The sequence below is a fragment of the Sus scrofa genome, chromosome 9 (genome assembly GCF_054392235.1).
Source record: "Sus scrofa isolate SSC_HxYL_T2T_F1_AM1 chromosome 9, Sscrofa_HxYL_maternal_Yorkshire_Landrace_v2.0, whole genome shotgun sequence".
Lineage (NCBI taxonomy): Eukaryota > Metazoa > Chordata > Mammalia > Artiodactyla > Suidae > Sus > Sus scrofa.
Window position 1 is genome coordinate 127293851 of NC_139391.1, and position 13645 is coordinate 127307495.

Here is a 13645-nt window from a genome sequence, read left to right on the forward strand (position 1 = left end):
CATCAACAGACGAGTAGATAAACAAATTGGGTAAACTGTCTCAGTCTGCTAGGGCTACCATAACAGAATGCCACACGCTGGGTAGCTTAGATAACAGAACTCTACTTCTCATTGTCCTGGAAGCTGGTAACACAGATCAAGGCATCAGTAGATTTGGCTTTTCTGGAAGCCTATCTGCTTAGCTTGCACATGGCTGCCTTCTCACTGTGTCCACACATGGCCCTTTCTCTGTGGACACACCAAAAAATAATTTTAAAAGAGGGCATAGAAATGCCTTTCACAGAGGTATAACATGAACATGTGTCATGGAGTTCCCATCATGGCTCAGTGGTTAATGAATCCGACTAGGAACCATGAGGTTGCGGGTTCAATCCCTGGCCTCGCTCAGTGGGTGAAGGATCCAGCATTGCCATGAGCTGTGGCAGCTTGGACTCCGAGTTGCTGTGGCTCTGGTGTAGGCCAGTGGCTACAGCTCTGATTGGACCCCTAGCCTGGGAACCTCTGTATGCCACATGGGTGCGGCCCTAGAAAAGACCAAAAAAAAAGTGTCAGACTTCATTTAAGTCATTAATTAATGAGAATCAATACAATGTTCCAACTTGTTCAAAAGAGAATCTAAAACACAAATATATACATATTTGAAATGCTGAGAAAAGTTTATAAATAAATGCAAAATCAGCAAAACTGGTCAATATTCATGGATCAATTCCACCAAATGCAATTGGCATTTCTATGGACAAAAATCATTTGCATTACTATCAGTTTTTCTACAACTTGGATAACGGCAGAGTAGCTCAGATAACCTGAAAGGGTGCACGAGGCAGAACATCCAATAATGGTTTTGGTCCATTTCAATGTTTTTCACAGTTTCCCCGACATTTTAATTAATGGCTAATGACCCCAAATGATATTATGTCATTTGACATAATTAGATACACACACACATACACTCTGGGAAAAAATCCTTTTCCACTTTGGGCAGTTAGCTACAGCCAGTGGCCAGTTCAGGTCCTGGGGCAGATGGAATCCTTCTCAGTTCTCTTGTTTCCTCTAAATCTTCACAGAAATGGTCCAATTCTTAGTAAGAGATATTATTAGCACCATCACTGTCAGCAAGAGAAAGTGTCTTAGATGCTCCATGCGGAAGAATTTTTAAAAGCTAAGCACCTTTTTGTGATGTACAGGGCCCTATCAACCATAATTTCACCACGGCTCTCCTGGGGGCAGAGACAAGTCCCCAGGGCCCAGCTCCCAGGGCTGCTACAGACAGGGAGCTGGACTTGCAGGAGAGACACTGGTGCAGAGGCCCAAGGCGGGGAGACAGGGTGGGAGACTAGAGAGGTGATTCTGGGTGAACTGCATCTTGGGGGAGAAAGTAAACAGCCATGAACCATGCAGAGTGCCTTTCCAGATGGGGCTGCTTGTGAAGGGCCGATGGGGAGCCCAATGGGGCAGGACTTTGCTCATGAAAAATCAGAGCTTTCAAGGGCTTGCAAAGCCCCAAACATGGGCACTTCTAGAAGGCTTTCTAGGAAAGTCAGAGAGTCTGCTTTGGCCTGATCCTGAACCCACTGGCCACGTGAGGATTCTTCTGTCCTCACCTCAGTCAAGGGAGCATCTCACACCCTGACTTAGCAAGCTCTGGAAAGGGACACTGTCACAGCTGCTGCTTCACGCAGTGAACACACTTCTGCACACCACTCCTGGGGTCCCCACCCCAGGGCTCTTTGGGGGGGCACCTTCCCTTTGAACACCCTAACCTCCCCCACAGCCCATCCACCCCCTTCTTTCTCCACCACGGCTCTTCTAATCTGGTTTTGGACCCAACCTCTTGAAAAAGGAGCGCCTTACCATTTTGTTACCAGCGGATCCTTGATTACTGCTATGGACCTTAAGTGTGTAAAGATTTTGTTCATCAGCCCTATTTATTGCATAATAATCCTTGTCCCCATGACAACCCGTGGTGTCATACTGAGTGGATACAACGCTAGTCAAAAGCAAAGATACTTCTCATGGTAAATGTATAATTTCCATTAGACTCCTTTAAATACGGGATAGAGTTTATGCGCCCCTCCCCCTTCGCTGTCTGGGGACCCAGGTTGGGAAATTCTGTGCTGAGAAATAATGTTGAGGGAATACAGCCAAGTGTCCCTTGCTCTCCCCTGTCTCAGGTGGGCAAACTGAGGCTGTTGGTTGTAAGGGGAATTGACTTAGTCAAACTGACAAAGAATCAGAGTGGGAATTGAGGTTTTTTTTTTTTAGAAGTCTTCCCCTTTTTTGTCTCTAACTCCTCATAGCATTAAACGCTTTAAAAAAATAAAATAAACCTGGGGTGGGCTGCTATTTGCTCCCTCAGGGAGTCTTTTCTGCCTGCAGCCTGGTCCTTCCTATGGGATCCTAGAAGTATGGCCTGCTCCTCCCTTCAAGAGGCCTAAACCATCCCGGCAGGAAGGGGCCTGAGAGGTTATCTGGTCCAGGTTGTCCCCTAGGATGTTATTTGGGGGAAAAACAGCTTCTGCGGTCAATGACTTTTGAGTAAGGCAATATTTAACAAAGAGAAATAGGTTTAGCTTAGTTTTGTTTTCATGTCAGGACTTGGCTGAGCCTTTGAAATGCCTTTGGGCCTCATGACCTACCAGGATGGGACTATTATCATCCAAATTTATGGGACCTGAAGTCTCTTTGTCAGAGGAAACCTATTAATAATACCTCATGGACCTGGGGTTCTGAGGAGCCCTTAGTCCAGCCCACCATTTCCAGATGAGGAAACCGAGCTGCAGGGAGGGCCCAGCACTTGGACCCACCAGGAGATGTGGCCCAGCCAGAGCCGAACCCAGGTTGCCAGAGTCTAATCCCGGACTTTTCAAATGTGGGTATTTCCCTCCACATCTCACCCACCACCTCCCTTCATTTCAGCCACAGAGAAAACTTCCGGTGGCCCCCGGAAGTGGAGGGAATTTGCTCAGACAGAGGCTGCTTCTGAGGCTCGTTTGTTTCCTCAGCAAAACCTCCCAGGCTGGTGGGAGCAGGAGAGGAGGCAGGAACCCCCCACCCCCGCCCCCGCAGGATGAGGTGTTGCACAGCCTGGGGGTTCAGAGGGCTCGCTCTGCAGCGGAAAAGCCCTGAAGGCAGCTTCCACACAGCTTCCTACGAGCCTGCTGCCTGCGTCTGGTCTTGTGCCTGGGCCAGTGGGAGGCCGTCTGGCTGCAGCTGCTGTGAGGGCTCTCAGGTGTCTGTCGCCACCCTGGTGGGCAGGACGACGCCTCTGGGAGGTGGAGAGGACCCGACTGCTCTTCAGAGCTTGATGGACAGCATCCCAGCCAGAAGAGAGGGGTCAGCAGGGCTCCAGGCTAACTGCTGCGTGACTCGAGGCAGTGCCTGAGGGGCTGCCAACAGCAAGGTAAAAAGACGTATTTTTCTCAAGAGCAGCATCTGGAACCCAGAAGAGCTGGGGCTTTCCGGTGCAATTGTGCCGCCTTCCATGCAGCTAAGTTGTACCCCGTCTCTCCCCTCTGCCCAAAGCGGCTTCTGAGACTCCAGGGAGACTCTCTCCCACGCAGGGTTAGGTTAGCCCTCCAGCAAAGCCAGACCTCCCTCCCTCCTTCCCCACCTGCCCCTAAAAATGTGGGAGGGGCATGTGTGCGGCTGTCCTTGGCGCCCAAGATGCCCAAAGTGAATGTCGAGCGTTCAAGGTGTGTGTGTGTGAGAGAGAGAGAGAGGGGAGCGTTCTTAGAGCCCCCACTCTGAGAGCAGAGGTCTGGAGGGGCATGTGCGGGACTGTTGCTGGAAGGCTAGTCCCTGCCAACAGCCAGAAATGTAATATCCTGGCCTGAAGTGGGGCTGGGGACTGGGTTTCTTTGCAACTGAGGCTAAATTCCTAGACCTTGGGTCTTAGCATCTTCTTCTGCAAAATCTGATTTGGGATAGTGATTGGGAGGTTTTTTAGAAATATGAGGTGCTGCTCTAATGCACACAGAGGTATCTGCCTTTCACAGCAGGGAGACAGAGGCGATGGTGGCGTTTTAACACCTGTCTCCACTGACATGGGTAGGAGATGTGTGGGGAGGTTTATCCCCAACCCAAGACCCAATGCTTCAGTCCTGAGTGAAAACCTCCTTAGAGAGTTTCTTCAACAAGTGCCATGCATGTCCAGTGCCCTCTTTATCCTCATTTCACTTGATTGAGTTCATACCCAGACCTGAGCTAAACCCTCGACCAAAGGATTCCACAGACAATCTGTGACCTCTTGTTGTCAGCAGTGTAAGGAAATGAAGGGGAGGGGTTACCTGAAGGCAGGCTCCTCTGGTAGTTGCAGATAAGGAAGGAAACATCTCAACTGATTGAGAAATATTTCAGGTCCCACGAACAGAGAAGGAAGAGGTGAGGCGTTCCCATTGTGGCTCAGTAGTAACGAATCCAACTAGGATCCATGAGGATGCTGGTTGGATCCCTGGCCCCACTCAGTGGGTGAAGGATCCAGCGTTGCTGTGAGCTGTGGTGTAGGTCGCAGAAGCAGCTGGGATCCTGCGTGGCTGTGGCTGTGGTGTAGGCCGGCAGCCATAGCTCCGATTCGAACCCTAGCTTGGGAATTTGCATATGCCACTGGTGTGTGGCCCTAAAAAGCCAAAAAAGAGAGAGAGAAAAAAAAAAAGAGAGAAAGAAAAAGAAAGAGTGCGAGATGGGAATACATGGGCTGAATGACCAAAACAGCCTCTCTTAATAGGGATTGGTTGGTCACACCGCCCTTGACAAGATTCCCGTCTAGTCACAAACGCCCTTTGGAGGCAGGTGACCAGCCTTGCCTCTTGGGCTAGGTGGTTGTCCCTCTGAGCCTCGGTTTATGCATCTATAACAGGGGGGTGACAATATCGACTCTTAGGCTTGCCTTGTGGGTTAGACTAAGTAACGTACGCAAAGTCGGCCTGATTCTAAACCTCAGGCCTTAATCACTGCAAAGAGCTATGGACTCGTGGAAGAGACAGAATAAACCTGCCCAGAAGGCGCTGCAGACCGTGGGTGGTGTTGGGACAGAGGAGGTGGATCGTGAGAGACCCCAGGTGGGGAAGGAGGGGCCTTCCAGGTAGGGAGTACGCCGAACGTGAATTCCATGGTGAGGCGAATGGGACATGGGGTGTAGACAGGATGTGGGAGAGAAGAGACCAGAGCAGGTGGAAAAGGTGGGTAAGGAGGTTTCAGGCCTGCGAGCCGAGGTCGTGGACCACATTTCAGTGGTCACAAGGACGATCGGCTGAGAAAGCATGATCAGATTTGGGTTTTAGAAAGCTCAGCCGGCAGCTACAAGGAGGAGAGACTGGAGCTGGGAGGCCAGGCAGGAGGTGGGTTGGCTTCTGTGGGGCTTCCCGGTGCTCTGACAGAGGGGAGGGCCGTGGAGAGAGGAGACAAGTGAGGGCTCAAGCCAGGTGAAGGGGGAGCCCGTCAAATGGCTGTCTTGGGGGATGGATGATGCCATTTGCGGGGAAAGGTTCAGAAACAGGGAAGATGATCTTTTAATTCCTAACATCTTCAGTTTGAAGTGTCTGAATAGGTGGACATGTCCTCCACCCAGTTATGTAGCACATAGCAGGAGCTTCATAAATACCCGTGAGTAGGAGTTCCCATTGTGTGCTCAGTGGAAAAAAATCTGACTGGTATCCATGAGGACGCAGGTTCGATCCCTGGCCTCGCTCAGTGGGTTAAGGATCTGGTGTTGCCGTGAGCTGTCCTGTAGGTCGCAGATGAGGCTCAGATCCCACGTTGCTGTGGCTGTGGCGTAGGCCAGCGGCTACAGCTCCAATTCAGCCCCTAGCCTGGGAACCACCACGGGCCCCAGATGTGGCCCTAAAAAGAGAAAAATAAATAAATCAATGAATGAAATAAATACCTGTGAGTAAATACGGTTGGGAGCTCAGCAGAGAGGGCAGCCTGAGAGGGGGCTGGGGCTTTGGCATACAGGGTGTGGCAGGGTGGTCTCGGGTTTAAGTGATGTCCCTTGGGGAGTCTGTACCATGTGAGAGTGGGAGACAGAGCCCTGGGGGCTGACGGGGGCAGGCAGAGGAGCTGAGAAGGAGCAGTTGGCAGCCCATGAGGATAAGCAGGAAAGACGGGGCCGTGGCAGCTGAGCGAAGAGACAGACTACAGAGAGGCTCAGGGACAAGGATTGTGAGGCATGCAGGGCATCCTGCAGCCCCAGCCCTGGCATGTGGGGGCAGGGAGCCACCGCTACACGGTTGCAAAGGGTACATACAGCTTTTTCAATTTTTCATTTAAAAAACTCTTTTTGAAGGATAGTTGATTTAAAGAGTTAGAGATTTTGGTATAAAGGAAAGACATTCAGAACCCAAAGGAGCGATATTACCCCTTTTAACCATTCGTTCTTATTAAGGACAAACCTCCACAGAATTAGCATTAGTTTTTAGCCACATGGCTGTGTGTGTAAGACCTGGAGTTTCAAGGCAGTGGTGAATTTTGTAAAGTACCTTTTTACCCTCCATGGAAATAGGATGGAGAGGGGGGGTTGTTGTTTGCTTCTTCTGTCTCTTTAGGGCCGCACCCGAGGTATATGGAGGTTCCCAGGCTGGGGGTTGAATCCGCCACTGGCCTACACCACAGCCCCAACGAAGCCAGATCGGAGCTACGTCTGCAACCTACCCCATAGCTCATGGCAATGCCAGATCCTTAACCCACTGAGCGAGGTCGGGGATCAAACCTGCGTCCCCATGGATACTAGTCAGATTCATTTCCGCTGAGCTACAGCGGGAACTCCAAATAGGATAGTTTTTTAACTGAACTTTTGGTGTGAGGATTAATCTATTTTTTTCATAGCTTCATGTGTCTTAATCGAATGATTAATATAGTACGGAGCACTTTCTGTCTTTTCTCAAAATTCAAAACTGTTATAACCTTGACTCCAGCTTCAAACATCAATATCTTTCTCCCTGAAGCTGCTCTCATTCTGTGAATGAGAAAATGGACTTGGCCAAGATGACAGCGGTCACTGACAGAGAGCTTGGAGCTATAGGTGTCCCTCATACCGATGACAGCCTCCCACACAGCAGGCATGGGAGAGGAGAAGGGAGAGTATTAAAATATTTTCCTAATCCCCGTCATTTCCCCGTGATGAGGCTTATGGGATGAAAGGCTACAGTTTGGACTCGGACACAGGAAAGGACACCCAGCAGAGTCAGGGTGGGTACAGGGTGAGTGGGGTTCAACGGTGATGGCGTCTGGCGTCTGGGTCTCCAAGAAAGGTCCCTGTCCCATCCCAGCAGCCTCCCTGCCTGCCCGCCTGGGGGAGCGGGTACAGGCTGACCCTGACCAGGTAGGAACCACGCCTTTGTTCTTCTTGGGTCTTAGTCAATTCAGGCGTGCATGGCAAAGGAGCGCGTGGCATACGTGTGTTCACACATGTGTCTGTACGTGCGTGTTGGCATGTGCAGAGAGGTATGACTAGGAAACTGGGTGGCCGCTTTCTGGAGGTGCCCATTTGTTCTAATGTCCTCATGTCTTCTCCCAGCCTATTTTTGCATGCTTCTCTTGTTATTTTCCCTTGCCCCCGCCCCTGGCCCCCACGCTCGACTATTTGTTTCTTCTTCTGATGGTTATTGTATCGCCAAGTTTCCAGGTCACTCAGGACTGACATGTAAGGCCCACACCACTGTCTGTGATCCATGGCCACGCTGGGAAACGGGAGGAGGGCAGGTGGAAGGAGGCCTGAGCGGCGGGTATAAATGGAGTCAGGAAGCCCAGGTGCTGGTCTTGACCCTGCTAGTGACCAACCTTCTCACAGGCCCTGGGGCAGGATGGGCCGAACTGAGGGAGTGAATGAAACCCTCCGGAAATGACCTTGATCCTACTAGAAAGCAATGGCCCCCTCTTCTCCTCTTGGGCATCCTTACCTAGTAGAGAATTTTTTCTTTCATTTAACCACGTGGCGTTTAGTCAATACCTTTTATATGGCAGGCACGTGTTGGGACCAGGAATACAGATTGGGATCAGCATGTGCTCTGGGCGGTGTCAGATGTTGACAGCTCCGGGTGATAAGTGCTCTGGCAGAAGGGGCTCAGGGTGTTCAAACCCGGGTTAGGAGGACTGTGGAGGATGTGGGGAAAGCGTCCTTGCGGAGGCAGCACTTGAGCTGAGTGTGGCAGGTCTAGGAAGGGTCAGCCAGACTGGGACAGGATGTATGTGTGTGTGGAGCAGAGCAGCGTGTTTCAGGCTGAGGGAAAGGCGAGCAGGCGTGAACTAGTCTGGCCAAGCAGTTTAGCGTGGTGGGCAGGCAGCTTAGACTGTGAGCTGGATGGATCCCTGCGCCACGAGCAGGAGTTTGAGTTTTCACCTGCGGACTTGTGCTTCTTGAAACTGAGCTCAAAATCACCTGAGAAATTGATTAGGAAACAGATTCCTGGGCCTAAATAGGGAGTCAGAATCCCCACGAGTGAGACCTCAGAATCAACCTTCTCAGCAGCATCCCAGGAGAGTCTACACAGGCGCTGGTCTGACGGGCTGTGGGAAGCTGCGGGAGGGTTCTGAGCTGGGGAGAGGCAGGCACCTGGAAGACCAGTCCCGACACTCTTGGGCCTCTGCTGGAAGGAAATGATGCGGCCCAAGGGCAGGCCCCATGAGCTGCTCCAGGATCAGACCGTGCACCCCATGAGCAGGACAGGAGCAGCCAGGAAATTCTGATTTCCAGCTGGACAAGCTCCTCCAGGCAGCACAGTGCAGGGATGGCAGAGGTGTCCCTCCCACCCCACCTGCTCTAACGGGGAAACCTCCAAGACTCTCTCACCTTTTCCCTCCATCCTAAGTGAAACCCTATTTCCACCTCCCACAAGGCTCCTTATTCAAGCTGAGTGTTCAGAGCCCACGGGGGAGGTGGAGAAGAGGCGTGAGGCTTGTGTTTTCATCCCCAGACGAAAGGGAACGAGGCTCCCTGGGATGGTGGATTTCCTGGGTGGTTCGAATGGAGGAAGGGGGCTCTGTGATTGCTATTTGCCAGATATGCGTGTTCCTCCTAGATTTCTCTCCAAAAGATAGTCATGAAAGAGTCTGATTGATACCCAAAGAAATAAGGCAGTTCCCTGGCCCAGAAAGGTGCCATGCTCAAGGGCCAAGGAAGGCCTGGCACAGACCACCCTCCAGGGACTCCCAATTCAAAGGATGGAGCCTAAGCCAGGCTCCTGCTCTGCAGCCTCATCTCACCCCCAGCCTTTCCCAGATTAATTTACACTTAACGCTTAAACCAGGCAGTTTCACACCTCCTTGCCTGTGTTCATGCTAATCTGGCCGGCTGAAAGGCCTTCTCCCACCCCTCCCCCTCTGTCTGGCTAATTCCTGCTCTTTCTGCAAGTCCTCGCTCTCCGTGATAGCCCCGCCCACCCAACACACATCTCAACCTAGCTCTTCCCGTGAACCACCCACACCTCCACTCTGCTGACCTTGACGGGACCACTTACATGGAAAGTTTACGCACCTGCCCTGCCCCAGCACCAACTAGACCAGAAATTCCTCAAGGGCAGGGCACATTTTGTCTCCTGGTGCCTGGTACTTGGTAGGAGCTCCAGAGATCTTTGCTGAACCACACAGAATGCACGTGAATGAGAAGTGCCCTCAGACACGCGAAAGCCCAGATAATTTAACAGCATTCCAACGATTTGCTTGTGGGTGTTCATAGGACAGGTGCCTTTAAAGCTTCTATAGAGATAGGACACCTCATCCCCCTATAATAAGTGCAAAATAACAAATGTATTGACGAAATCAAAAGGGGATTATTTGCATTTTAAAGGTCGGGGGCGGGTTTTCTTTAAATATTAAGCTTTTGCTAGAACTTTCAGAACCTTGCCTTACAGATCATTAACTTCTGGGGGAGGGGCGGGAGCAGCAGTCATGGAGCCAGAACCTCTATGAATCTGAGCTCCAAAGTGTTGCCTCTAAAAAGAGGAAGCAAGCAGAAGCTTTTGGATCCAGACAGAACTGGATTCAGATTCTGGCTGTACTAGCTGTGTGGCCTTGGGCAAGCCCTGTAACCTCTCCGTACCCTGACTTTCATATTCCTAAAGTGGGGACACACTGCACCTCCTTGGCAGGCTTGTTTTAAAGATGGAAAAGATTCTCCGTAGGATGCCTTGCCTCAAAGGAGGTCCCCAGTAATAAGCAGTAACAGCAGTGTTGTTGGTAGGGTGACAACGCAGGTGGAGGAGAGGAAGGAGCCTTTTGAGGTTTACAGGAGTTTCCCTGGGCTGGCAGAACAGGTAGGGAGAAAGGAACCAGAAAGGAAGGGCAGGACCACCGTGGCAGCATATTTTGACTATCACAGCATTTTACAACTTTTTTGATTTTTTTTTTTTTTTTTTTTTTGCTTTTTTCAGGGCTGCATTTGCGGCATATGGAGGATCCCAGGCTAGGGGTGGAATTGGAGCTACAGCTGCCACCCTACGCCACAACCACAGCAGCGCAGGATCCAAGCCGCACGTGCAGTGTAGACATGGCAACGCCAGATCCTTAACCCACTGAGCAAGGCCAGGGATCGAACCCGCAACCTCATGGTTCCTAGTCGGATTTGTTTCTGCTGCGCCACAACGGGAACTCCTGGATTTTTTTTTTTTTTTTTTTAACAAAACCTTTCCAAGTTGAACGTGACTGCTGGCGACAGCACTCTGCTATGTGGTTAATGTGAGGGTCTTGGACTTACTAGCTCTATGATCTTGGGCAGATCACCTGACTCAGTTTCCTCATCCGTAGAAAGGAGACAATAAAGAGTACCCATCTCTTAAGGCCGCAATCTGAGATAAGGAGTGTAAGGTGCTTAACCCAAGGCCAGGTGCACTGGATGCCCTCCATAACTAGTCCTAGTTACTGAAGTGATCAGTACTAATAAGCACAGAGTGGTAAGTTCCCTATTGGAGCAACTACTTACCCTGAGAATATGGAGCCGGGAGGGTGTTATTTGCAAGGGCCCTACCTTTGACTCTGTAGACCACCTGTCCCAGAGCTGCGTGAGCTTGGGCCTGTTCTGTAGCAGAAGGTTTGGCCTAGATAATCTCCCAGGTTCCTAAATTAGCTAGTCCTCCCCACTCCCACAGCTACCCAAACAGCTGCTCTCAGGCCTGGCGGGGTGCTATTGCCCTGCCCCTGTCCCCACCTTCTGCGGGGTAACTCCTACTAACTCAAGGGGGGGCCTGGGCTGGCTGGTTACCACACTTCCCTGCCACCCACCCCTGCTCCCTGCGGGGTCACCCTGAGGTCCTTACTGTTGCTACGCCTATTATCACGAGGCGACCCTAGCACGAATCAGTGCAAATAGCAGAGTGGCCAGGCTTGAGAGCGAAGCCTTTGGGCAGAAGGAAAGATGAAACAGCACTTTCCCTTTATAGAGATTTCCGGAATCTCCTGGGTCCTAACTTACTGTTTCCTGGTGGAAAATAGATTTGAAAACGGTTGAGGGAGTTCTCTTCCTGATGCAGTGGTTAACGAATCCGACTAGGAACCATGAAGTTGCTGGTTCGATCCCTGGCCTTGCTCAGTGGGTTAAGGATCCGGCATTGCCATGAGCTGTCGTGTAGGTCCCAGACTCAGCTGGGATCTGGCATTGCTGTGGCTGTGGCTGTGGCATAGGCTGGCGCTACAGCTCTGATTAGACCCCTAGCCTGGGAACCTCCATATGCCGCGGGTGCGGCCCTAGAAAAAGACCAAAAAAACCCCAAAAAACAGTTGAGGCTCACCCCTCCCTCAAAGGAAATTCAGAAACTCCCTTTGGCTGGGGCCATAGCTGCAGGTAAAGTCCTTTGCGCCTCTTTCCACGTCTGGAGTCCCCAGGAGCCCCGAGAACCGGTCTCCTACCCAAGATGACTGCCAATGCGGGCACCTGGCTCCCCCCTTAGCAGAACACGTTGAGGGAACTCGCGTCCCCTCGGGTTTCTCTGGTGCCGCTGGAAAGAGGAAACAAATGACCTTGACCTCCAAGGAGACGGCCCCTCGCAGAGGGCGACTCCTCCGGAAAAGCTGTCCCAACAAAGGGCATTCCTCAGCTTCCACCCCGCTGCCGACAGCCGACGGCCCAGCCTCCTCCCCACGCCCGGGTGGAGGGCTACCCGCCCTCCCGCGACCCTCGGGAAGAACGTGGTGTTTTCGCAGCCTTGGCTGGTCGCACGGCCGCGCCCTCCCGAAGTCTCGGCTGCAGGCGCTCTCCGGGCAGACGGGGCGAGCCGGACCACGAGGGCTTAGGTCCGGGGGCCCGGAAGGCCGCCCCCGACTCGTGACCCATCCGAGACCCCAGACTCGCGGCCGTGCTCCCTGCTTGGACGTCTGGGGGCCTCGCTCGCCGCCGCCGGCGCCCCCGCCGCCGAGAGGGGCAGCTCGGCGGGGCGCGGGCGGCCGGCACCCAGGCCGCGGCGAGCGCGGAGGGCGGCGGGCGGGCCGGGTGGGGGCGAGGGCCGCTCCTCCAGCCCCTTCCGCCGCCCCTCCTCTCTGCTCTCCCGCTCCCTCTTCCCGTCCCGGCCGGGAAGGCGCGGGGCTTGGCCTCTCCCCCCTTCGTGGCCCAGCCATGAGCTAGCAGCCCATGCCGCTGCCTGCCCTCCCGGCCCACCCGGCGCGCTCTCCCCGCATCCGGCGGGCGGCCGCGGCCCGCGGGGCGGCGCCTCGGGCCCCACCTCACCCGGACCCCGGGGCGGCCCGCAGAGCCGGGAGCCGAGCCGGGCGCGCCCCGAGGGCCGAGGCCTGCGGGCCGCGCTCCCGGAGCCCCGGCCGGAGCCCGCGCGCCCGGGTCCCCGAAGCGGGCCTGGGAGGGAAGGAGAGCGAGCGAGCGAAGGGCCTCGCTTCTCCCGGGGATGGAGGGCATGGAGGCGGCGGGCCGACCCGCCGGCGGCAGCCTTCAGTGAGTACGGAGGAGGTGAGGCGCCGGGCGGGCCGGAGGTGCGGGACCCCCCGAGGGGAAACCGAAGGAAGGGTCGCGGGGGAAGCCCAGCCTTCACGTCCACCCTCATTTCAGCCCCTCCCGGTTGGAGCGAGTCCAGCATTTGGGCCGCAGACTGGTCGGTACCCCCACGGTTCCCCAGTGGAAGGTCTCCTCCTTCAGGTCTCCAGAGATGGATGATCTCTGGAATGCGCTTCCAGAGTTGACCTGAAAGAGAATTCTTTTAGGGGAACGGAAATTGCTCCCCATTACGTTCACATCCTCTGCTTTCGGGACTGAACCACAGAAGAGTGGAATCAGTGGTCGGCTGCAGAGACCTAGTTGATAAATTCTTGATTAACTGGTCCAGGAAGTGATCCATCCTTCCAGAGATAGTGCTTAAACTTCACTGGCTTAAAATGATGTGACATTCACACTCCTGTGTGTATTTTGCTTTATGAACTATGTGTCTTCCTGAAACATGTATAAATTGAATCGTCATAAATGACCATAGAGGGACTTGGCATTTAAGAGAATCCTGCGGTGAATCTTTAGTCAATATACGAAGTAACTATATTAATTCCTAACTTGTAACTTATGTAAGTATGGATTTTTAAAATGTTTTCTCCAGAGTTCCCATTGTGGCTCAGTGGGTTAAGAACCTGACCAGTTTCCATGAGGATGTGGATTACATCCCTGGCCTCTCTCAGTGGGTTAAGGATCCTGCTTTTTTTTTTTTTTTAATCCTTTTCTAGGGCT

At 52.9% G+C, this 13645-nt stretch overlaps 1 protein-coding gene across 11 annotated transcripts in view; it reads left to right on the forward strand.

Annotated features, from left to right (window-relative positions):
• The first annotated feature begins 1952 nt into the window (after window positions 1–1952).
• Window positions 1953–13645, forward strand: part of KIAA1614 — a 49711-nt gene continuing 38018 nt past the window's right edge. For 2 of the 11 annotated variants that reach the window (XM_084977850.1, XM_084977851.1), the window contains exon 1: window positions 12681–12868. In XM_084977850.1, coding sequence (XP_084833976.1) covers window positions 12822–12868 — 47 coding nt within the window. In that variant the 5' untranslated portion in view covers window positions 12681–12821. Of the gene's footprint in view, window positions 2016–2916; window positions 3401–12651; window positions 12884–13645 lie in introns of those variants that run through there. The other 9 variants (XM_084977841.1, XM_084977849.1, XM_084977843.1 and 6 more) reach the window with 9 other exon arrangements.